The sequence below is a fragment of the Chlamydotis macqueenii genome, chromosome 5 (genome assembly GCF_036417535.1).
Source record: "Chlamydotis macqueenii isolate bChlMac1 chromosome 5, bChlMac1.mat, whole genome shotgun sequence".
Lineage (NCBI taxonomy): Eukaryota > Metazoa > Chordata > Aves > Otidiformes > Otididae > Chlamydotis > Chlamydotis macqueenii.
In genome coordinates, this window is record NC_141560.1 from 2,704,963 (window position 1) to 2,726,323 (window position 21,361).

At 53.9% G+C, this 21,361-nt stretch overlaps 2 protein-coding genes across 6 annotated transcripts in view; both read right to left on the reverse strand.

Moving 5' to 3' along the window:
- Positions 1–9,161: 9,161 nt before the first annotated feature.
- On the reverse strand, positions 9,162–16,334 carry VCPKMT (valosin containing protein lysine methyltransferase). Of its 5 annotated transcripts, XM_010117919.2 has the most exons (6): positions 16,109–16,334; positions 15,793–15,903; positions 15,508–15,580; positions 14,432–14,551; positions 12,891–12,995; positions 11,827–12,336 (listed from the first exon to the last, which is right to left on the reverse strand). In XM_010117919.2, exons 1-6 carry the CDS (start codon positions 16,318–16,320, stop codon positions 12,322–12,324), a joined length of 636 nt encoding a protein of 211 aa, XP_010116221.2. In that variant the 5' UTR covers positions 16,321–16,334; the 3' UTR covers positions 11,827–12,321. The 5 variants fall into 5 exon arrangements, with proteins under 5 accessions (XP_086605919.1, XP_010116221.2, XP_086605922.1 ...); XM_086749793.1 differs by lacking the exons at positions 11,827–12,336; positions 12,891–12,995 and adding an exon at positions 9,162–9,391; XM_086749796.1 differs by lacking the exon at positions 12,891–12,995.
- A 3,022-nt stretch (positions 16,335–19,356) lies between these two features.
- SOS2 (SOS Ras/Rho guanine nucleotide exchange factor 2) overlaps positions 19,357–21,361 on the reverse strand; it is a 51,023-nt gene continuing 49,018 nt past the window's right edge. The window contains exon 23 of the mRNA XM_086748761.1: positions 19,357–21,140. Coding sequence (XP_086604887.1) covers positions 20,631–21,140 — 510 coding nt within the window. The 3' untranslated portion in view covers positions 19,357–20,630. The remainder of the gene's footprint in view (positions 21,141–21,361) is intronic.

Here is a 21,361-nt window from a genome sequence, read left to right on the forward strand (position 1 = left end):
CGGCACCGCTCCGGCACGGCGCTGCTTTAGCACGAAAGCCCTGCACCCGTCGGTGGGGAGGCTGCGGGCTCAGCCCCGCTCCTGCCACAGCTCCTGGTCCCACCGGTGCCGAGCGCCTCGTCCCGCTCCGGTGATGCTCGGAGCACAGAGCAGAGTGCATGGCGTCCATGCCGAAACACCCAATGCTCAGAGCAGCCACGCTGCTGCTCGGCCACCCTGCTGTTCCCTCCGCTACGCGGCGGGGACGGTGCCCAAATCCGGGTTCGGATCAGACACGGGATGCAGTTTGGCGTCGCCCTGCTGAGCCGGCACCGGGAGGGCGTGAGCGTGGGCTGGGTGAGACCGCTCCCAGCAGCACCTCAGCCGTGGCGGTCGGCGGCGGGAGAGGGGACTAAGAAAGGCTGGGCTGGTGGGAGAAGCTGCCTCAGTGATATTCCTCTTGGAGCGGGATCCTGGGAAGGGCCGGCCCTCCTGCTGCACAGACTACTTCTGCGGAGATTTGTGAGAGGGAGGAGGACTTTGCCAAAATAAAAGCACTTCCCTCCCACACCCATCTAGGCCTTTCCAACCACGCGTCCCCCCGCGGTTCCTCTTTTAGCACCGTGTCTCCTAAAAAAAAAAAGAAGTGTCGACTGCAGCTTTTCTGGAGGCTGCAGCGCTCGCGCGTCGGTTAATGCACAGCTTTTCCCCGGCCTTCTTCCTGCTGCGGTTCCGAGGCTGAGTGCAATCTTTTCCGGTCTGATCGCATGGCCCAGGAATGTATGTGCACATACAGCGTGTGTCTGGAGTAAGTTACGTGCCAACAGCGAGGCTCTGACGAGCAGCACGGAGGAAAAAAAAAAAAAAAGATACCCGAGTTCCTGCTTCCCCAGTTCCCTTCGGGTTTGGGACGTCGATCCGGTGGGCGATGGGCTGCTCGGGCCCGACCTCGGCGTCTCCACTGCGCCGTGGGTCTGTGGCAGTGATTTCTGCCTCTCCACGGTCAATAAAATCTTTGCCAACTGTAACGAAAATATTAAATCCGGTTGGCTTGGAAGGTAATGCCGGCTAATAAATAAACAGGGTTGGGAAAAAAAAAAACCGCCAGGTGATCCAGCGTCGCAAACAAGCGGCGCTCCCTGCGAGACACTGCAGAAGGGTGCAGAGGGTGACGATCATAATTAAGAAAGCAATTAATGCTGGAAGTGAAGCCACCTCCCAAAGACACGAGGAAATCCAGACTACAGCTGTGCCGGCGTTGCTTCTCCTGGCAAAGACCCTGCCCGTGCTGGAAGCGACAGCTGCACGTGGCGCGTCTGTTTGCGGGCTCCCGGTCCATATTCCGGGAGAAGCAGCAGGCTGGGGGCTCGGCGTCCCGCAGCGGGTCCAAAATCCTCTCAATCAGCTCTGGTGGGATCTGCGCTGCCCGCTCCCTCCCACCAAAACGCTGGGAAAACGCCAGCTGGGGCAGCGGAACGGGAGGACCAGAGCCGGGCGAGCCGGCGCAGCAGCGCGAGCTCCCCGAGCATCTTTCCACGCCAGCTGCTTTGTCAGCTTGGAGCTCTTGGAAAAAAAAAAAAATAAAAGAGCGGGATGATATTTCTGTAGCGGAGCCAACATTTAATGCACTCAGCTTGGCTGCGGCACGCGTGGGGCCGCCGTCAGGCACGGCGCTGGATGAAAAATGCCTTGTGATGCCATGCAAACGTGAAAGTCGCTGCAGCTGAAGCCCCCTCGTGCTGCTAGACGGCTGCTGGGGGGGTCATGGCAAGGAACAACGGCTCTGCCGCGGCTTTCGGTGCCGCCGGGTGAATTCTGGGGAGACCATGGCATCCTCGCTCGGTTTGGGGGGGGGACTCAGGGACCCGATCTGGGCGCTTCTGTCCTTTCCTTCTGCAAGCGTGAAGCTTTGGGAGCAACCTCGCCATCTCAGCAGCCCCGTCTTCCTGGCGCCAGCTTCCACCTTCCCAAAATATCCCCTCCACAACGCGCTCACAGCTCAGGCTGCCCCGACAGCAAACTTACAGGGCGTTGCCTGCAGGCCTTCCCACTGAATTATATACAGAACACTTGCGTTTGGGGTTTTGGGGTTGGTTTTTTTTCGGAAGGCAATCTGTTGCCAAGCAGTATAGCTATGGCCTTGCTTTCTCCTCCCAAACCAAGACATAAAATCTCGTGTAAAATCTTGGCACATCCGAAGCGGGGTGGCAGGAGGCTGGATCCCAGTTATCTGGTGGAAAAGCCAGTGGGAGAAGGTTTCCCTTTCACTTTCCAGAGGCTGCGAAGTTGGAAGTGGAGAGCTGTTTGATCCCATACGCCACAAGAGATCCTGAGAAAGTCGAACGGGTCCCGCGGGGAGGGCAGCAGCGAGCTCTCGCCGGGGTTTTACACCTGGTTGTGTACAGTCTCCTGTGGACAGCACGTCAAGTAAAAGCATTGAGGTCTTTTCCCCCCAAAAAAAGTGTGCTGTGGCGCGCGGAGCAGCCCCGGCACGGAGCCATCAGAGGGGTCAAATCTCAGCACCACAAAGCCAGAGAGCGAGTGCCGCTCCTCCATAAATCACATCCACGTGATGCCGGCGGGCGTGGGTTAACGAGAGGGTCAATATTGACCCAAGGCCCGCATTCGGGAGGCGGACGGCGCCCGCTCACCTCCTTGGGAAAGCTCTAGTGGGAACGACGGCGCCAACCCCACCGTTAACTTTGCCCCCGGTGCCGACGAGCATCGCCCGTGCCGCAGCCCTGGAAGCGGGGAGCCCCACGGTTTCGCTTCAGGCACAGCCAGGCTGACACCCCAGAACAAAACCACGGGAGGGTTTCGTCTCGCAGCAAACCGTAGAGATCCCAAGTTTTCCTGATTTTTTCCCCAGCTGTTTGGCTTGGGAGGGAAATCACACCGGCGTGCTTTCCTCATTAGCTGCCGTCATATTTTCCAGGCAGGACCTCAGTGTGCGATGCTGGAAATTGGAGTTACTCTCCTTTCTCAGCTCAGGTTGCTGAAGGAGCTTTGGTTTAATGGGGTGCCAGCAAGCCCCCGTTTCCCACTCCCAACCCTCAGAGGCACTGGGATGCCCCGTCCCCGCGTCCCTCCCCACATCTCCCCTTCTTTTCGCTCTTGAATGTGCCTTACACGTAACGAGCAGCTAAAACGAAAGCAAGAAGGTCGACGGAGCCGGTAGCGCTTGCGGGATGTGGCTCTGCAAGTTCCCCGTACCCAGGGCAGGCTGCAAATCGGGGGCAAAAAGGTTTGTCCCAGGAGAAAACCCCAAATTTCGGCACAAGGATGGGCCAGCGGCGCCGAGGGTTTCACCAAGCCGGGTGCGTGCACCAAGGCAGGTTGCGATTTGCATCGCCAGATCACAAGTTGCTTCTAAAGGATGTGACCTAATTAAGTTTCGGCTCGTTTCAATATGATTTTCATAGTCACATGGCTTTTTTTTGACCTGTGTAACCAGACGTCCTGGCAGGGCTTGGAAGTGGAAGAGGAGAAAACATCTAAATTTCCCTTGGGAGCGGCTGCGGAGGCAAATCCCAGGGTCTTTCTAAAGCCGCTCTCTGCTCCCAAATTTCTCTCCCCATCGCGACGCCGATGGACTCATGGAGCTCTCCCCGTCCCTGCAAAACCGGACGAATCTCTGCAAATTATTACGTATTATTCCACCAATTTTGCTGAAAAAGTCACTTTTTTTTTCTCGCTGCCCGTCCCAAATACCGCCCCGACCTTTGCTGTTGGCCCAGCGATGGGCTCGGTCCCAAGGTGGTCAACCAGAACAAAAAAAAAAAAAAAAAAAAAAAAATCACTTTGTCGGATGCGGCAAACCAGAGCAAGCGTTTTGCATCCTGGTTCCTGTGGTGTGGAGGGTGACCTGGTTCTCCCACCCCCTCTTCCCGGCGTGCCCTAAATCCGGCCGTTCGGCCGGATTTAGGGCACGCCGGGAAGAGGGGGTGGGAGAAGTTGGGGTGAAACGGGTCCCCCCCTTGGACCAAGCGTCCTTCTGTTGGGTCTTACACGACGCTTCCAGCCAAAATGCGTCCCACCAGACCCCCGTTACCCCATCACAGCTCCTAAATACATTCCCCTGTTGCCATGGCAAGGGTGAGAGCCGGCATGTTTTGTACACCGGCTTGGTAAATCCAGCCGGTTCTGCACGGCTGATTTGCCCTCCAATTAAGGGCATTCTTCACTTCCCCTCGCAATTAGCATGAAGAAAACCAATTAACTCCCGCGCGGTGAATGCCGAGGGCCGCGTTTGGCAGCGTAAAAACCCTGCCGCTCTCCCGTGTTTCCATACAGTCAAAAACCTGTTGATGAAAGACGTTTGGCAGGCTGCAAGCGGACCCCACGCTGACGGCCGGTGCACGCGGTCGCGTGTTGCACCCCGGTGAATCACGCTCTTGGCTTTGCCAAACTCAGTCGACGCCGGGGTTTGGTTGCAAACTGGGGATTTGGGTGGAAAAGGAGATTTCTCGAAGCTTCCTGGCCATCCTTGGGCACGCCAGTGCCTGCGTCTCCCCTCCGACGCCGCTCCCGGGCCGTACCGGCCACGCCACCGCGTTGGCTTTGCCGAGCACCCGGAGCAGAACGGCGGTGGGCACGTTCGCCCCCCTCTGTTGCTCAGCCTCCCTTTTTTTTTATGGCTGAAGCCGGCTGGGAGCGAGGCGCGGGCTCGGCCGTGGGGTTGTACCTGTCCCGCCACGGTGTGCACGCCCTGACGGCTACGCCCGTAATCCCCGCCATGAGGCGCGGCAGGTATTACCTGTTCCCGGACCGCTCAAACCTGCCTTGCGCGGCTCAGACCGTCCCGAGCAGCTCCCCGGCTCCCTCAGCCCCCACCAGCCAAATCTGGGCCTTGCACAGCCAGCGTGCCGGCGGCTGGCCCGGAGCGGAGCCGCGTCCTCCCCAAAATCCCAAGTGCCGTCACCGCCGCTCTCCCACCAAGAACTGCAGCACCTATTTGTTTTGGGGTTTTGTTTTTTGCTATTCTACCACAAAATCGGTGTTCATGGACAGCACATCGGGCAAATCCCGGGTCTGCGGTGCTGCATGCCCACCCCCCAGGTTGGGTTCTCCTGACAGGTCCCCTCCAAGCTCGGAAGAGCCCCGCATGGGGCAAGAACCGGCGTCCCCATCCCTTTACGGGGCATTTTTTGGTGTTTCCCCCCACACTGGGAAACTCTGAGCTGCTCTGTCAGCAAGAAATGGGAACTAAAAGCACAGCCCCTTCCCGAGAGGCTGCCGTTAAATACCGCGGGACATCGTCGGGAAAGGACGGCTCCATCGTTTGCTGGTGGCTACCGGGTGGGTTCCAGGAGCGGCCCCTCCATTTGGGCAGTGCACAGCGGGGAGCACGGCCCCTTCCCGGAATTTGGCAGCGGATGGAGCAGCTTCCTTCGTGCAAACGTACCCAGAGCATCCTTCAGCCCCGGCGCTGAGCCCTCAGCCCGAGCAGAGCCGGGAGGTTTGCCCATGGAAGGGGCGAACCCCGCGGCTCCCCGCACCCGAGGGCCGCCCGCGACGCTGCGCCAAGCGATTACGCCGACCATCGAACCCCGTCCATCAGACCCCACCAGTAATCCCCCCGGACAAAAGACCCCCGAGGGCAGCTCCCGTCCCCGTCAGTAATTCCTCCTCTGCGCCCTAATCCCCAGCCCTTCTGTCGCAGCGGCCAAATCCAATTAACCGTGCAACGATCGCGCGCCGTGGCGGGTGTTCGAGCAGAGCCGGCAGCCAGTGGGCACATGGGGACCCTCTGTGGGCCCCTTGGGGATGGGCGCTGCAGGGCGGTGCTGCTGGGGCTGGGGAGGAGCATCCCTGCCCTTTAGAGGGGTTTATTCCCCCCAAAAAGGGCCTTCTGCTAGCCGGGGGGTGCATCCGGGCAAGGCCTCTGGGCTCTGGATGCAGAGGAAGATGCTCTGGTCCTCCTCTGACCCGGCACGGGGGACAACTCGGGGTGAGAAGGATGCTCTCCGACCCGGCCGGGCAGGCTTTGCCCATGATTGGAGTTGCCATAAAAAAAAAAAAAGGCTCGTGATGGAGGTACCACAGCTACAGGACAGCAACATGGATGAACTCGAGCTGTGAGTTTGGGGACACAAAATGGGGGCTCGGCCTCCGCCTCCACGAGTTTCTCCCCCGGAGCCCAAGGGGACGAGGTTCAACCTGGCCAGGGGACGGCTGAGGGCGGCGCGGTGGCCGACGGCAGCTGCTCCGAGCCCTGAGCTAATGTTTAGCTTTGGACTTTGCCAAGTCGTCCAAGGGGCAAAGGAGGCCGAGGGCAGGAGACCCGCGCGGGGCAAAGGGTGGCTGCGAGCCGGCGTGGTGTCCGGGGCTCTGCCTGGTGGCATCGGTGACAAGGCTGCAGAAGTGTCCCCAGCACTGGCACGGAGCTGAGCACGTCCCGCTGGCCTGGATAACCCGCCCTGGGAGGTGCCTCGTCTCTATTTAAACCCCCCTCTCCTGGGACGTTATTAAGGACGTGTCTATTAAATTGCTCCGTGTCACGTCGGCACGGCTCGTCCCCGTCGCCACCCCTGCAGCTCGTGTTTGACCCCGGCCGCGCACGTCCTCTCCATCCCCATCACCTTTACCCTGCAGCATCCCAGACTTCTACTTTTTTTTTTTTTTTTGCCTTCCCGGGCAATTTTGCACAGCAACATTTTTTTCCAATCCCAGATTATTCTAATGACACCGTCGGAGAGCCAAAAATAGGAGAAAGGCATTTTTCTGCCTCTGCACGGGGACGGTGCCGGCAGCGGGAGGCTCCGAGGTGTTTGTGGGGAGCGTTTGGAGACTATCACACCTCCCCTTTCCTTTCCCAGCCGTGGATCTTTAAATATCTGGCCCAAATCCACATGAGCCTGTAGCTGCTTAACTCTTTCTCTGCATTCAAAGCAAAAGGAAATCGGGCTGGCTGAGGAAATGGTGCACCCCAAAGTGGTGCGCTCCCCCTAAAAATGATGCACATCCACCAGAAAAGGTGCATTCCCCCCAAAAAAGCAATGCATTCCCCACCAAAATGATGCAAACCCCTCAAAAGCGATGCACTCCCTCAAACACCAGCTGGATTTAGCACCTGGAGGTGACCGGCACAGCGAGGGGAAGCGGCTGGGGGGTGGCCAAGCCGGGCTCTGTGCCGTGGATGTCACCTGGAGGAGGGTTTTGGGGACACACGGAAGGGGATGGAGGCAGCCCTACTGCACAGGTGTCCAGGGACACGCTGCTTCCCCAAACGTGGCTTTTTGGAGCTGCTTCTTCCCTGTCACGCATCCAGCAGGAGGGAGAGCCCGAAGCCCCTCCTGGGACGTCCCGTCGGGCACAAGGGCTTTCCTTCCACCCGCAATTTTATTTTCAGGGCAATGCTCAGCGCACGTGCTGGGTTATTTTTTCCTGCCGCCGCGGAGGGGAACAGAAAGGCCGGTGAGCTGGGGAGGCAGTGGCTGCCCTTGCCACGTGTCCAGGTTTGCACTGGAGAGGAGCAGCTCGGCCCTGGCCGCGAGACGGATGAGTCAGAGGTTTCAGGCACAATGGGAAATGCGAGCTCAGGAGGGATGGGGATGTGCCGGGACGGGGACGTGCTGGGACAGGGACGCGTCGGGATGGGGCCTCGAGGCCGCCGAGCGCTGCATCACTGCGAGCAAAACCTCGTCCGGGGCAGGGCGCGGAAGCAGTGGGAAGCAACATGGTTTTTGCCTGCCTGGTTGCCACAAGAGAAAGGAAATGGGTGCACTCATGGCGGTGCGCGTGGAGAGGGCCATGCCACGCGTCCTCCCCGTCCCACCGGCAGCCGCACCGGCCGTCGGCACAGGGCTGCCTGCCCTTCCCGGCCGGCGCTGGCAGGGCACCACGGACCACAGCCCAGCTCGGCAAGAGCCATCTCCAGCCCGGCTGCCTCCCCACGGCACCCCCACCTCCCTCCCGCCCACTGCCGTCTTCTCCCTTATGCAGTCTTTTCCTTTTTTTTTTTTAAAAAAAACAAACAGCAAGTGGAACACAAATATCACCAAGCCACAGCACAAGCCCTGTATCATCACCCGCTCCGAGTCACCCTGACAAGCCCTCGGCTGCCCCCACGTCCCAGGTGGGAGCTGGCGAGGGCAGAAATAATCGGCACGCGCTAATTACAGGAGTGAAGACAGAGGCGATGTTGACTGGCCCACGCAACCTCAGGCTCGTAGGTCCCACAGCACGTGGTGCTGGGAGAAACCTCCCACAGCAAATCCAGGGTGGACTCAGCCATCCATCCCAAGGAGCAGCGGGAAGCATCCTCCAGAAACCTCTCCAAGGGCTGCAAAACATTTGCCGGAATTGCAGCTGGTGCTTTCTGCGCTCATTGGCATGTTCCTTCCCCTTCCCACGGGACAGAGGCTGGGAAGAGAAGGTGATCCTCGGAAGAGGCCACTGAACTCAGAAGCCAGCATGGGCCACCTGCACCGTCACACTGCCGAGGCCCTGGGCCACTCTGCAGGGCTGGGAGCGCTCAAACGCTCGTACTCGCGGCGGCGGTTGCAAAAACCTCACTGCTCAGCAGCAGAGAATAAAGTTTTTTTTTTGTTTCAGGATGTGAAAGGAGGTGACAACTGCTGGACTGTGAGGTGGAGGTCCCACGGCTTCCCCGCCCCGGGGACCACAGGGCACGGCACTGGCAGCAAGCTAAGGGGGCTGGCGGTTCCCATCTGCGTCCTCCCTGCCAGCACCGCAGTCACCCACTAGTGCCACGCCCACCACAGTCCCCAGGGAGCCTCACCCAGCCCTTTTGCAGAAAACAGCCCAAACTGCTACGGTTTGGTTTTGTTTCTCCCCCAGGCAGGGCACATGGAAACTGGGATCCCATGCTCCTTCTCTCTCCTTCAGCCGGGCACGGCTGAACTCTCGCGGACCTACAAGGCAGAAGGCACGCGCAGCCGGGGATGGGAGTCCCTGTACGTAACCTCCCGTCGCCGAGCAGGCGAGTTACGGCGTTGCTGCGCCATTTGCAGCAGCTCCTCGGCTGAGGCTCAGCAAACAGCACAATGGCAGCGACCAGTTGCGCGCTCCGGGGCATCTGCTCCCTCTAAGTGAGCCAGAGACACGGTGTAACCCAGCCATCTGCCCATTCACTGAGGAGCCGCCGCAATCCGTGGGAGCAGATCTGCCCTAATAAAAAGCCTTTTCTAACCCTACCTCTTAACGTCGCGGGCAAGAAGTATCAGTTTCTAAGAGGCAAATCCATTTCTTCAGGATTACATGCCGCGGAAAATTATTATACAGCTGCGGAGCCACCAGCCCTGTGGGACGCGTGGGCGGAGGGTCCTGGCCTCACACAGTCCCACGGGACTTTGCAGCAGCACCGGGAGACGCATGGGAATCGCTTGCGGATGGTCGGAACCGGATGCCGGCACACTCTGCGGCAGCTGCCCCGTGTCCTGTGCTCTTCCTAACAAAGAAAAAAAAAAAAAAAAAAAAAATTCAAGGGTGAACCTCCCGAGGTCCCGCAGGTTTCTGAGCTGTCGCAACTAATATTGCGACAAGAAGCGATCAGCGATTTCTGCGGCCGGTGCTGAGCTGGCATTAAACGCTCCGCTCCCTCCCTGAGTGCAGAGCGGTCATCCCCGGCACCCCCGCTGTGTCAAGCTAAATGGAAGCGAAAAGCCGCCCCGGCTGTCGTAGCAGAGCAAGCAGCCCGGCAAAGCCCCAGCGGGGCCAGGACGACGGCACTGCACGGGTGTCGCCGAGGCACGGGTGTCACTGCAGGGACAGGGCGGGAAGGAGCCACCCGCCAAGGCTGTGGTCTGATCACAGTGCCGCCCTGGCACACAACCATCACAGCTCTCCCGCAGGAATCACCCGCGACCTCCACGCCCACAACCCACGCAGCACCTTTCCCATCGTTCAAGCTGGTGCTGCAATTATTCCAGAAAATTATCCATTATTTGTGACGTTCGGCAAACGCCACGGTCTCCCAAACATCTCCGCCTGTGACCAGTGGCACCAAAGCCACTCCCGCAGCTGCAGCACAGGGAGGTTTGCTGCTCCCTCTTGCGAGGGTGCAATCAAATTTTTGCAAGACGACGCGGAGGATGGGTACCCAGCTCGAACGCTGCTGCCGGCTCCGGCGACAGCCAGCTCAGAGGCAGCTGCGCACCCGTCGGAGCCAAGGGAGGAACGAGCTCTCCGACGCAGAGAGCGCTGGGGCGGATTTGGGCCAGTATGGTGCGGGCAGGGACAGGCGTTGGCCTCACAAGCGCCTGCTGCGCCTCAGGGGCCAGGCAGAGCCCAACATCGGCAAAGTTGGGTGCTGCACCACGGCCAAACCTCGACGAAGAGACCCCACGTTTATGGGAGCAGCGCAACCACGACACACGCTCTCCCCGAGCGGACTGAGCTGGGACAAAAAGCCAATGGAGACAAACGGGACAGATGAAGGAGTGGAGAGGCTGGCAAGAAGTAGGACCATCATCTCCCTCACACCCCCGGTTTCCATGAAAGCCCCACGCCTGCTCCCAGTTAAAAGCAGGAATCCTTGTGCCATGGTAGCCACTGGCAGAATCCCAATCCCCTTTCCAAAAGCCCTTTTTATCCCCTCCAAAAAAAGAAACCGTTTTGTCTGATAGCTCCAGATACAAGACGCAGAGGCGGCAGCCCTCATGCACGTGACCCCCCTCTCCTCGCTCCCCTGGCGAGCAGCGGTTTCCTCTTCACGGAGACCGAGCAGCCGCAGCAGAAGCGGTTGGGTTTTACATCCCCCCTCGCAGCGGGTGCAGCCGGTGACGGGGAGATGGCGCGGGGTGTGACGGGACCCAGCCTCCCCCCCCAAGATCCCTCTCGCCCGACGTTGTTCACAACTTCAGCATCACACGCGTGAAGTTGAGGGCACGGAGGAGCAGCTGCCAAAAAAGCACGACTTCCTCCTTTTTTGCTTCTGTGAGATCTAAGCTCGCGTATAAAAGGAAGTGCTGAAATTGCACGCCCTGTACATAAAATACAATTATCCTGTCGGCACCAAACCCCCGAGAAACGCTGTTCCCCCCATCCCGGGGGCCTTGGAGCGCACCTTCGGACAACTCTGAACAAGAGCTTCCACCAGGGAAGCCACGCTGGCATAAACACGCCCGTAAATACCTTCCTGCAGGCCAGCGGTTAATTACACAGCTCTTTTCATAACAAGTTAACAAATAACATGCGCGGTTACGACAAATTACATCTCGCTTTGCCGTGCATTCACTAATCACTGCTGCTGTGCTTTGCAAGCTGCGTTTCAGGGAGTGGGAAGCCTGCAAGGAAACGCTCTTACGGGAGATAAAGGGAGCCTGAGCTTAGGGCAGGTCCTGCAAGCGCCCGGGTGACTGAACAGGGCTCCCTCGAACCCAACAGCTGAGGTTTGGAGAAAATTCAGCAGATTTAGCTTAAATATTCAGAAGCAGGGACCACTCACACAGCGCACCGTGTGAATGAGGAATTAACAGGCCGTTACAACCCACGCCAAGCAGCACCTCTGTCGCAGCAGACCGACTTCCACAGCGTGCGCTCAGGGCTGTGGGATGACGCAGGCAGCCACAGCCGCTTCCACTACAGAGCAGAAGTGATTTCTTTTGAAATTAAATCTCAAAGCCATCGCTGCGCAAAAACAAGAGGCAGCTTGGTGAGGAATACCAACAGCAACAACGAACCTGCTCACTAGAATCGTTTGAAGGTGCCAAACTTTTAACGCTGCAGATCCTTGTACCAGAAAAGCGCAGGTGAAATTAAAAAGAACACTTCCACGCAGGCACGAAGACCATCTGCGTGTTTTATCTGTGCAGCACCTATCCTGCTCCTGGAACGAGAGTCCCAGGGCCCCTGCACCGCAGGAACCACACAGAAACCACAGGCTGAAAAAACCCCCACCATCCAAGACCCATCTCAGGTGGGGTTTGTTTTATTGACCGGCTCCGTAGGCTGCGTGATTGAGCCCGCTCGCGGTTTTCTCCTCACAGAGCCTTCGGTGCGGCGTCCTGGGATCCGCTCTGTGAGCGCACAGGAAGCCGCTCGCCACTCTGACAAGCGGCTGCCCGGCAGAGGTAACCACAACTTGCGCCCGGCGCTGCTCCGGATGAAGCGCCGGTTCCGTTTTCTGCCCTCCTCTGCCCCGGGCTGCAGACACCAACACCTCAGGTCTGCCCTCCTGGAAGGCGCTATCAGTGGATCTATTCCAGCGAGCCCACTCCCGCTGGCGCCTCACGCCAAGTCCACCATCGAGAAGCCGTTTTCCGTAGATGAGTCACAAACCACACTGGAGGCAGTCCCTCTGTGGTGTTATTCTATACCCTCTCCCTCTTCTCCAGAGCTCTACCAGCTGCCAGAGGACAGATATTGCGGTCAAAGATCTCACGATGGAAAATTCTGTGAAGAGATTTAAAAAAGCAAAGTACTTTTAAGTGACCCATTTCTGTTCAGGCACCGGACCCGTATGTTGTGTCAGCACAATATGCAAAAGACTTTCTTCACGCACAACTGTCTGCTCCACCAATTAACCAAAAAAAATGATCTAAATCACCCGGACAGGCGCTAAGCACCACCTCTACAGACTGCTTTTGGGGAGAGGGCTGTACAGCAGAGCACACAGTACTAAAAGCAGCGGTGGGTGTATTATTTTTATTACTTTGGCAACTCAGAACTTCAGTTTTCAGATCCCACTGCACTACAGAGGCGGAAGCAGAAGAGAAAGTCAGCGTGCTGCTCAAGGGTGGTCCTGCTGAACACAGAGGCTGGCACCTGGCAGAGAGCCGGGCTGCAGGACAAAGCAGCTCCTCCATACGCGCACGGTTCCGCTCTGCAGTTTCGCAGGGTCCCTGACGCTATTTCACAGCCAGTTCAGGAACGCTCACGCTACGCCAAGTCAACAGCAGCTCTGTGAATTCCTGGCAGCGTTCGCTGCGCCGGTTAAATGAACCTACCGCTTGTTTCCTGTGGATATTCACGATATGAATGTCTTCGCTGCGATACTCCTCATCGTGCTTATCCAGGGGAATTTTTTCCAGCTCAAAGTCCCTCTGAAGCAGCTGGTTATCGGAGAACACACAAAAGAATTCAAGTGACACCGACTGCCCTTTTGAACTAAGCGTGTTTGGTTAAAAAGGTCCCACAGTGTCCTGCACGATGGCAGAAAGCCTTAGGAGGCTGGAACCACCGCGCTCAGACCGTTCCTCTAAAGGCCTCTACAAACGCACAAGTCATTTTTCCACCGCGTGCAGCACGCTTACCCTCATTTTATCTACTACTGCGCCCACCCAAAGCTACAGATATCTTGTAACGTTTAAGAAAAAAAACAAAAAGCTTGTAATAAAACGTTTTGCTTCCTCCAGTCCCCAAAGTGCTAAGCCAAACCACAGCACCTGCCTCTGTCGGCCAACCTTCTCAATGGAAGGGGAAGGGGGAAAAAAAAAAAGGACTAAGAAAACCCAGCATCAACTCCGCAATGTGCTCAGATGATTAACTTGGCTGAACCCTGGCAATAAATTACAAGCAAGCAGAAATCATCCAGAAATAACCTACACCTCTTGTGTTTATTGTGGGAGCAGCGCCCCACCAGAGCTGATCTCAGTTATGGCAACCCTCCTCGCAGTCGGGAACCCCACAAAGTTCGAGGCATGGCGAATTATCAGAGAGGCGCTTTTATTAACACGTACAAATCACTTGGGAATTCTTGCCCTTCCCCTTTTTTGTGGTAGTATCGTTATTACGTATAAGCCAGTACTCCTCCACAAGGGCTGCTTTTCAGCAGAATTCACAGGTGCAGAGTTAAATCCTGCACTGTCATGCCCAGAACCTCAAGAATTCAGCTGTTACCCGTGTTCCTTTTCTTCACCTGCACAGAAGACACAGCTGGACTATTTAATTATATCACCTCTTAACACTCTCTCTTAGCAGAGAGTCTTCAGTTCCTGAGCTACCCTGGAAAACTTTACCTGTACTTCCCCTCTGCTTTCAATGGGACGCACTACAAGGAAATAAGTTTTCACCAAACTGATTTTTGATCCTCCCAATAACCTCTCGTAACTCACTTGCTCCTACAAAACAGCCTGTTTTGATTTTGGCAGGTATTGCCTCACGTAGGGTGGCCCTTTTGCAAATCTGGAAGGCACCACAAGCTAGAGAGGTTTTTAACAACCTACGTGATTCTGGCTGCCTGGAGCAAAAGCATCAATACAGTTAAGATCAGGAAGGGAAGAAAGGTTAGTTCGACATTTTGAGGGAAGGAAATCTCAGTAAGTATCCAGAAAATCTCTACTGGGAAGTTGGACAATAATGTCAAGAATCACCAGCCAAATTTCCCGCCCCATCTAAAGACAGACACGCTTCTCCTGCTACAAACTCTGCTTTGTGCAGGCAACTGAATTTGTACAAGGAGCGCTGACGTTCAGCTGATCCAATACAAAGACCGTCTGTCCAAGGTATTTTCCTAGTGTTCAAAAAGCACACCCTAAGAAACACTTACCTCAAAGTACTTTCTCTCAATTTCAGGATTCTTTCCCACAGTCCTCTGTTCGTAACAGCACAAGACGCACGTATCGGGGCCAGTAAGGTCCTTCAGTGTCTTCAGTAACGGTTCTAACGACTGCCCAAAAGAGGTTAAGTATTTCCCGCTTAGATTTCAAGTTAATTTTACCGGTACAATACCCTCTAACTAGAGAAAAGTCTTCACCCAAGAGAGAACTTTCCAGTTTTGCTTTTCAGGGAGTTATTTTTAGTACTTTAACTGGGACAAAAAGAACACGGGGGCAAGCTGGAAAGCAGAGGAGAAAGGGAGACCGCACAGGAGAAGAGTTTCACAGACCAAGAAAACTGAACTAGTATCAAAGCCAAAACCATCCCACACTGCTGAGTGGGCATTTCCTTGAGGTGCCCAGCAATGACTACTTCTCAACATGTTTCAAAAGTGAGTGTTTTCTCAACCAGTCTTGGAACACGGCTCAGATCCAGACCACGATGTACAGCAACAGCACCAGCACGCAGGGCACCAGTGCAAGGGGCTGCTAAGACCACTGAAAGGGCACTGGGACAGGGGGTTCTTCAGGTCATTCCCCTCTTCTTGCAACTCCCGTCAGCTCTCTGCGCACAGCCCACAGAGCTCCAGCTGAGGAGATGGGGCAGCCTACAGCAAACACTTAGCCGGAGCATGATTTCTCCTGTTGCTGTCCCAAGGGAAGTGTGAGGAGAACCCAAACAATGCGGATGTGGCACTATTAAATTTCATTTACCAATGCACTAAGCAGCTCACAACTATCAGTTACAATGTTTTGCTTCATACTTCATTCCTTCATAGGAAAAAAAAAGGGGGGGGGGCCACAAATATTAAGTTTAGAGGTTTTTTTTAAACACAAAGTCGTCTTTGGTTGAACCTCAAATGGCCTTGAATCTGTTAAAAAATGCCTTTTCCAGTCTTGTTATACATATTCTTCTAAACCATGGGGACCAAAATGCCAGCAGAACATTTATTCGAACACTTCTCACAGTGAACCCACACCCTTCCCAAGGAAGTTTTCATAGGGGTTTTGCAAAGTCCTCATTTACCTCCTCATAGTAAATGCAATCAGCCATTAGTATGTAATCGGGGGGAGGCTGAAATTCTGTTACATCTTCACCCCTAAAAAGAAGCAAAACAAGGTGAAAACAAGGCAAAAACAAGCTTCAGTAATAACACAACGCGCACTAAAGGACTGAGCATAAAACATAAGTACTGTGTTCTTATACTGAGCTCCCCCTTCACAGCAGTTTTCAGGTTTATTTAGCAACTTAACAAAGCAAGAGCAGAAACCCCGTCAAAGCGGAACAGAAACATTAAAGGCTCATACAAACCATTTCAGTACCTTGGCTCGGACTGACCCTGTGACCAAATGTTTGTTGTTCTCTATATTAACCATCAACAGCTCCTGCAGCTCCTCAAGGTCGGTGACTGTCACGTTTGCCCTGTAACACACCCGGGGTTAGGGCCCAACTCACCACCACCAGCCCCCGGAGTACAAAAAACCCCGCATTTTACGTGAATTTTAAAAGATTTTACATAGGTAATACGATAAAGGGGGATAAAAGGCGGAGGCACAATCAGCGGGGGTCTGCTCCTCTCGCCCCCGCGGAGCGGCCCCGGCCGCCCGCCACCCCCGGCCCCGCTCACCCCAGCGTGGCCGCCATGATGCCGACGGCGCCGGTACCGGCCCCCAGCTCGAGGACGTGACGGCGGGCGAGGGGACAAACACCGGTCTCTAGGAATTTGGCGAGGACCAGCGCGGCGTCCCACACCACGCAGCCCACGCCGCCCGCCGCCCGCTGCTCCAGCCGCAGCGCCGGCCCGCCCCGCCGCTCCAGCTCCCGCACGAAGCCCGCCATGGCGGCGGCACTGAGGCGGCGCGGCCACTCCTCCCCGGCGGGGGGCCGCCCCGCGCGCGCTTCCCGCCGCCAGCGGGAGGGGAAATGGCGGCCGTTACCGGTTACCTCCCGCGCTGGGGGCTGCCCGGCCGAGCTCCCCGGCACGAATCCATGTAAACCACTCCCTAACCCCTCCTGGCCACCTCCCCTCTAAGTTGACTGGGAATTACATATCCTGGGCTACGCTTGTTTGACAGAAAAACCTACTTTTACTCGGTTTTTTAGTGCTCGCAGGCAGCACAGGAGGGAGGCAAAGCAGGGGAAAATGCGAGCAGCCACCGCTCATCTGGGTAGCGCGGCCTCATGCGTGCTCACCACAAACTCAAGATTTCCCTCGAAGGGAAACACCTCCATGGCAGGCAGCACGCGGGAGCTCGGCCTTCCTGATTTAGCTCATCGGTTTCTGCGGAGGTTAAGCAGATGTTAAACACCAGCCAGAGGAAAGACAATAATGAAGAAGATTTTCCGCGTGCAAATGGAATTACCGAAGTCGGTAATTCAAAACCGACTTCACAAGTTACTCAGGGCAGCCTGTACGCACCATGGACACACAGTCCCACTTAAAACCGCAAGATTGCTGGAGATTGTGGGTGCTGTAGACCCTCATCCAACGTTTAGACTTAAAAAAAAAAAGGTTTTTAAAAAGCAGCGGAATACGAGTTGACTGTGTATCAACATTTTTAAGTGCAAAGGCGTTTTGGTTTTTTTTTCCTTGGACATGTGGAAGAAAGTTTTTATTACATATTTCCTAGCATTTCTTACTAATGCTCACTCCCTTCCCCAGGCAGTTGTTACTGCATTTGCTAGGGATTCTCAATGCTATATTCAGACTTGTGGTGTATTTCTGAAAACTGGAGTAAACTAGGAAAAAAAAAAAAAGCAGCAAAAGATGGCTTTTCTTTTCCCTTCTTGTTTTTGATCTGCTATAGCCAAGTCATAGCACCCAAACAAGTTACCCAAGCTCCAGAGCAGGGGGAAATGCTAAAACTCAGTAACTCAAAATAGGATCACAGAAAACAACTAGAAAGATGTTTCTTTTGCTGTTAACTGCCTTCACATTCCATCTGTTTATCTGCACTATTCTGAGGAAACTGCCTTTTCTCACACAAGCCAACTTAAAACCTGGCAATTTCGTATTTCCCCCCCCAGCATGTTTTTCCCCTCTTTTTATCTATCCCGCTAATTATGAAATAACTGAAACGTTAATTTATTGCTACCTTGGCATTCCCTCAAACCGCACTGGTGGGAATCCGGCTGCCTTCGACCACTTCCACGGCTAAACAGTTCCTTTGGAAACGTGTGCTGCTGTACCCGCCGTACTTCATGCCGCTGGCATCGCTGCTGCTGCCCTGCCTTGGAATGCTGCTCTGGTTTTGTATTTTCCAGCTCCTGTTATGCTTGGAGGACAGCTTAATTGTGTGGTTAAGTAATCCATAAGCAAGGCCCCTTTTCTGAGTCACGCTGTGATTTATGTACGTCAGGTTAACTCCAGAACTGGTCCTGGAAAGGTGAGAGTCACGTTTCAGGCATGGGAAATGCAGCTGGGAACATTGTTTAGCTGCTGCCTTCTAGCACAAGTATCTCATGTTTTCACGTTCTTGCCCATTATTAAGAGTTAAAAAAAGGAAGTGTTTCACAGCCCCCCAGGTATTTTCGTAGGCTGTCAGCATAAAATGTAAGCTGGCACCTAAAAAAGGCTGTTCTGAGAATGGCAGCCCCGCACAGCATCACTTCAAGGTTAACTACTGAATGTATGCTTCTGCTCCCGCAAGTTTAAACTCTCCTCAAAGTCCATCACAAACCAGAACCTCACAAAGGTCTTGATGGAGGGAAGTACTTTGATATGAACGGAAGCCATTACTAATCAGCAGATGCTCAGCTAAAAATGATCTGGTACGGGCTTTGCTGAGGCAGCACCAAAATATAAAGCTATGATAGATCTTAATACAGGACACTGAAAAAGCTTCTGGTCTAAGCACTTGTAAAGGAAGGTATAAAGCTGACATCCATGTATTCTAAAATTTGGGAGAGGATTTCTTCCCCTTCATCAACACAAAATGTAAAATCTGAAACAATATTACACTCATCTTTTAGCAAAAGCTGCTGGTGAGGACTTCCAAAGAGTTAACACAAGGAACTAAATAGAAATTCCACTTGTTCAGCTTGTTCTGCGGATCACTGGCACGGTGAAACTCCACAGCCTGCCTTTTCTACGTAGAGAGCACCAGGGGAGTACTTCACTGAGCAGAATTTCACCCCCAGATACCAACAAAAGAGTTTGTCCCAAACTTACAGAGAAGAGCTATGAGCTCTGTTTTTACTGCAGAAGAAAAAAAACATAATCGAGGCATTGTCCATTTCCTGCTTGCAGTCCCAGTTCACGCATCCCAAATTTGGGACTTCTTGAGCGTTATTTTTGCAAAAGGAAGCAGCTCTCCTTTATAAAGTGTGTTCTGCCCTTTGCACAAACTGCTCTCAGGGTGACACCTTGGCCACATTCTACTCCTCTTCTTTCCCGGGAAAGGAGCATGAAGGGGACAGGCAGTAGGAGAAGACTGTCCGAGACACAGATGGCGAGATACATCTTCCCAGATGAAAATTAGCACCCCTTCCCAGGTGTATCTCCTCTCCTTTTCCAGAGGGAATGGCTAGGATGGTGGAAGCATTATAGGCAGGCTGATGAAAAGCCGAAGCGTGACTTGGAAGCCTGAGCTGCCGCAAATCGCGCTACAGTGCTCTTCATCCAGCCAGGAACCAGAAGAAAAAAAACGGAAACCACTTCTCCACCTAGAGAGGCTGAGGCATCTGATGGGTTAGCAGGTGGAGGGGAAGGTTAAGCTCCCGCGGAGCTGCCGTGTATCAGGCCCAACCGCAGACCGAAGGACAACCAAAGCTGAGACGAGCAGCGTGGAAAAAGGGGCACTTTGAATTGCCCAAGACTTGCTGAATGCAACTCCCAACCTTGTCCTTACAAGGAACACGCACTGCTCAAAGCTCTTAAAAATTAAGACTGGGGTGATTTATTAATCTTGTTAAGAACTCTGATACAAAGCACAGTAAAAGGCCACAGACCAGTAAATAAAATGTGGCTTCTGGCCACTTTATAAATGCTGCTACAGTATACTACCAGTAAAACAGACTCTCACACCAGTTCAAACAAGTAGTTCAACTGGCAAAGAAAAGTTCCATTCACTTATCAGTTTAAAAAGTTTAATAAAGCTTTTACGTGTTTGCTGGTTTAAATGCTACCGATTTCCAGAACGGATTCACGATTAAGTTAAGTGAGATCTAAAGAAAGTTATTGGGTTTGGAAGGCAAGACTGTTCCTAAGCCAGAGGAAACACTTCTGACCGTATCAGATTGCAAGAGCAGCAGACTGCATTATAGGCCTCGAGTCACTTAAATTTATACAGGTGATTAGCATTATCTGTAAATATACAATATAAACAATTGTACAGACACGGCACGTAGCTTTGTTCTCCAGAACAGTAGACAACTCTTTAGCTTAAGACATCTTTCGCCCACCGCAACGAAAAGGCACATCTGAACAAGATGCATGCTAATTACTAGGGATCCTTCCCGATATCCGAGACAGGGAGTCCTCGTTCATCCTTTCGCAAAATTATCAAGACCAACCGAATATTTTGGTATTTAGATTTCAACCTATTTTTCTTTTTTTTTTTGTCTTCAGCAGCAAATCAATGGCGATTAAGACATGGCATTACAATATTTGAGAACAGTAGCTGTCACTCACGAACCTCCGAGCTTACACGAAGTCAGAAGGCAAGTGGCCAGTGGATTAAAATCGGTAACACTGCGTATCCTCATGTTGTGTGATCATCCCATTGTTCTTTTTTTTTTTTTTAAATTAAAAAAAAGGCCACTAGTGCTCAAATTTGAAAAAATTCCACAGACGCACCTTTTTTTTTTTTTTGGCTCAGTGCAATTAAACGTCGTCAGTTTAAATTCATTTAGTGTAGTTTACAGTGCAAAAGATATATTTTGTATACTGGCATAACTGTCGGCACTGAGGATGAAAAACAAGGCAATGCTGCTGGTCACCTGAGGGTAATGCTGTCCAGCTGACGCCGGCTAGAGTGTGTGTAGTCTTATTTTTCCAATTTAATCTTTTTTTTTTTTTTTTTTTTGATCAGCAGCACTTTAAGAGCATAATTTGTGAAAGTACTAAAATACACTGCCTTTTTTGAATAAATAAAAAAAAAGGAACTTTACAAATACTATTCCAGTGTCAATGACTACTATGGCTAAGGTCATTGAGGAGTTTCTGCATTTTCTAGCAAAGACAGTCTGTGCAAAGGAGGGTGGGAGAGCTCCCTTTTGTAAGTCTTTGGTGGCAGTTTTGGTAACTGAGGGCTCGAATTGTGCCGGGGTGGGACCGGGGGCGCAGGCGCGTGGACCAGGTTGTTGTGACTCGCGCTGATCACGCAGCAGCGGCGCAGTACCCTGGGAGAGGGCGTGCTGGGAGGAGTGCCGGGAGAGCTGGGGCCTGTGCTCGCCTCTCTGAACCAGTCAGGATCTCTGTGCAAGCGTCCCACCGGCGGCGGCTGGAGGTTTAGAGGGCAGTTGATAAAGTGTTCGGGCGGCCGGAGCGGTACCGGTGGCGGAGTATCAGGAAGGGGGTCCCGGGGGGGCGGAGGAGGAGGGCTGTGCAGCGGCTGGTCAAAGGGGTTAGTGTACGCAGGGGCGCGAGGCTGTATCTTTGGAGGCGGCGGCTGCCGAGGCGGGATTGCTGGAGGGTCGTCATCCGACTTCAAACTTCCCTACGACATCACAGAGAAGACGACATTGTAAGAAACAGAGATGTGAATATGACTGCTGTGTTCCTGAAGTAGCTAGCAGGGCTTGGGCACGGAGAACCTGAAACTTCAAAAGGGCAACTGGAGCACTGCATCTGAAAGTCTTTTAGACCAACAAAGATGGTCGGACTCCATCTTAAAGGTCTCTTCCAACCTGAATTCTACGTGTTCCCTGATTTATTACC

Coding starts and splice junctions, on each gene's coding strand:
- VCPKMT (XM_086749793.1), bottom strand. CDS start 16,320: ATGGCGGGCTTCGTGCGGGAGCTGGAGCGGCGGGGCGGGCCGGCGCTG. Junction 15,581..15,792: donor CGAGCCAAGGTACTGAAATG/GTTTGTATGAGC, acceptor GCTTCTTTTTAG/GGGTGAAGATGTAACAGAAT. Junction 14,552..15,507: donor ATTGCATTTACTATGAGGAG/GTAAATGAGGAC, acceptor TCTTTTGGGCAG/TCGTTAGAACCGTTACTGAA.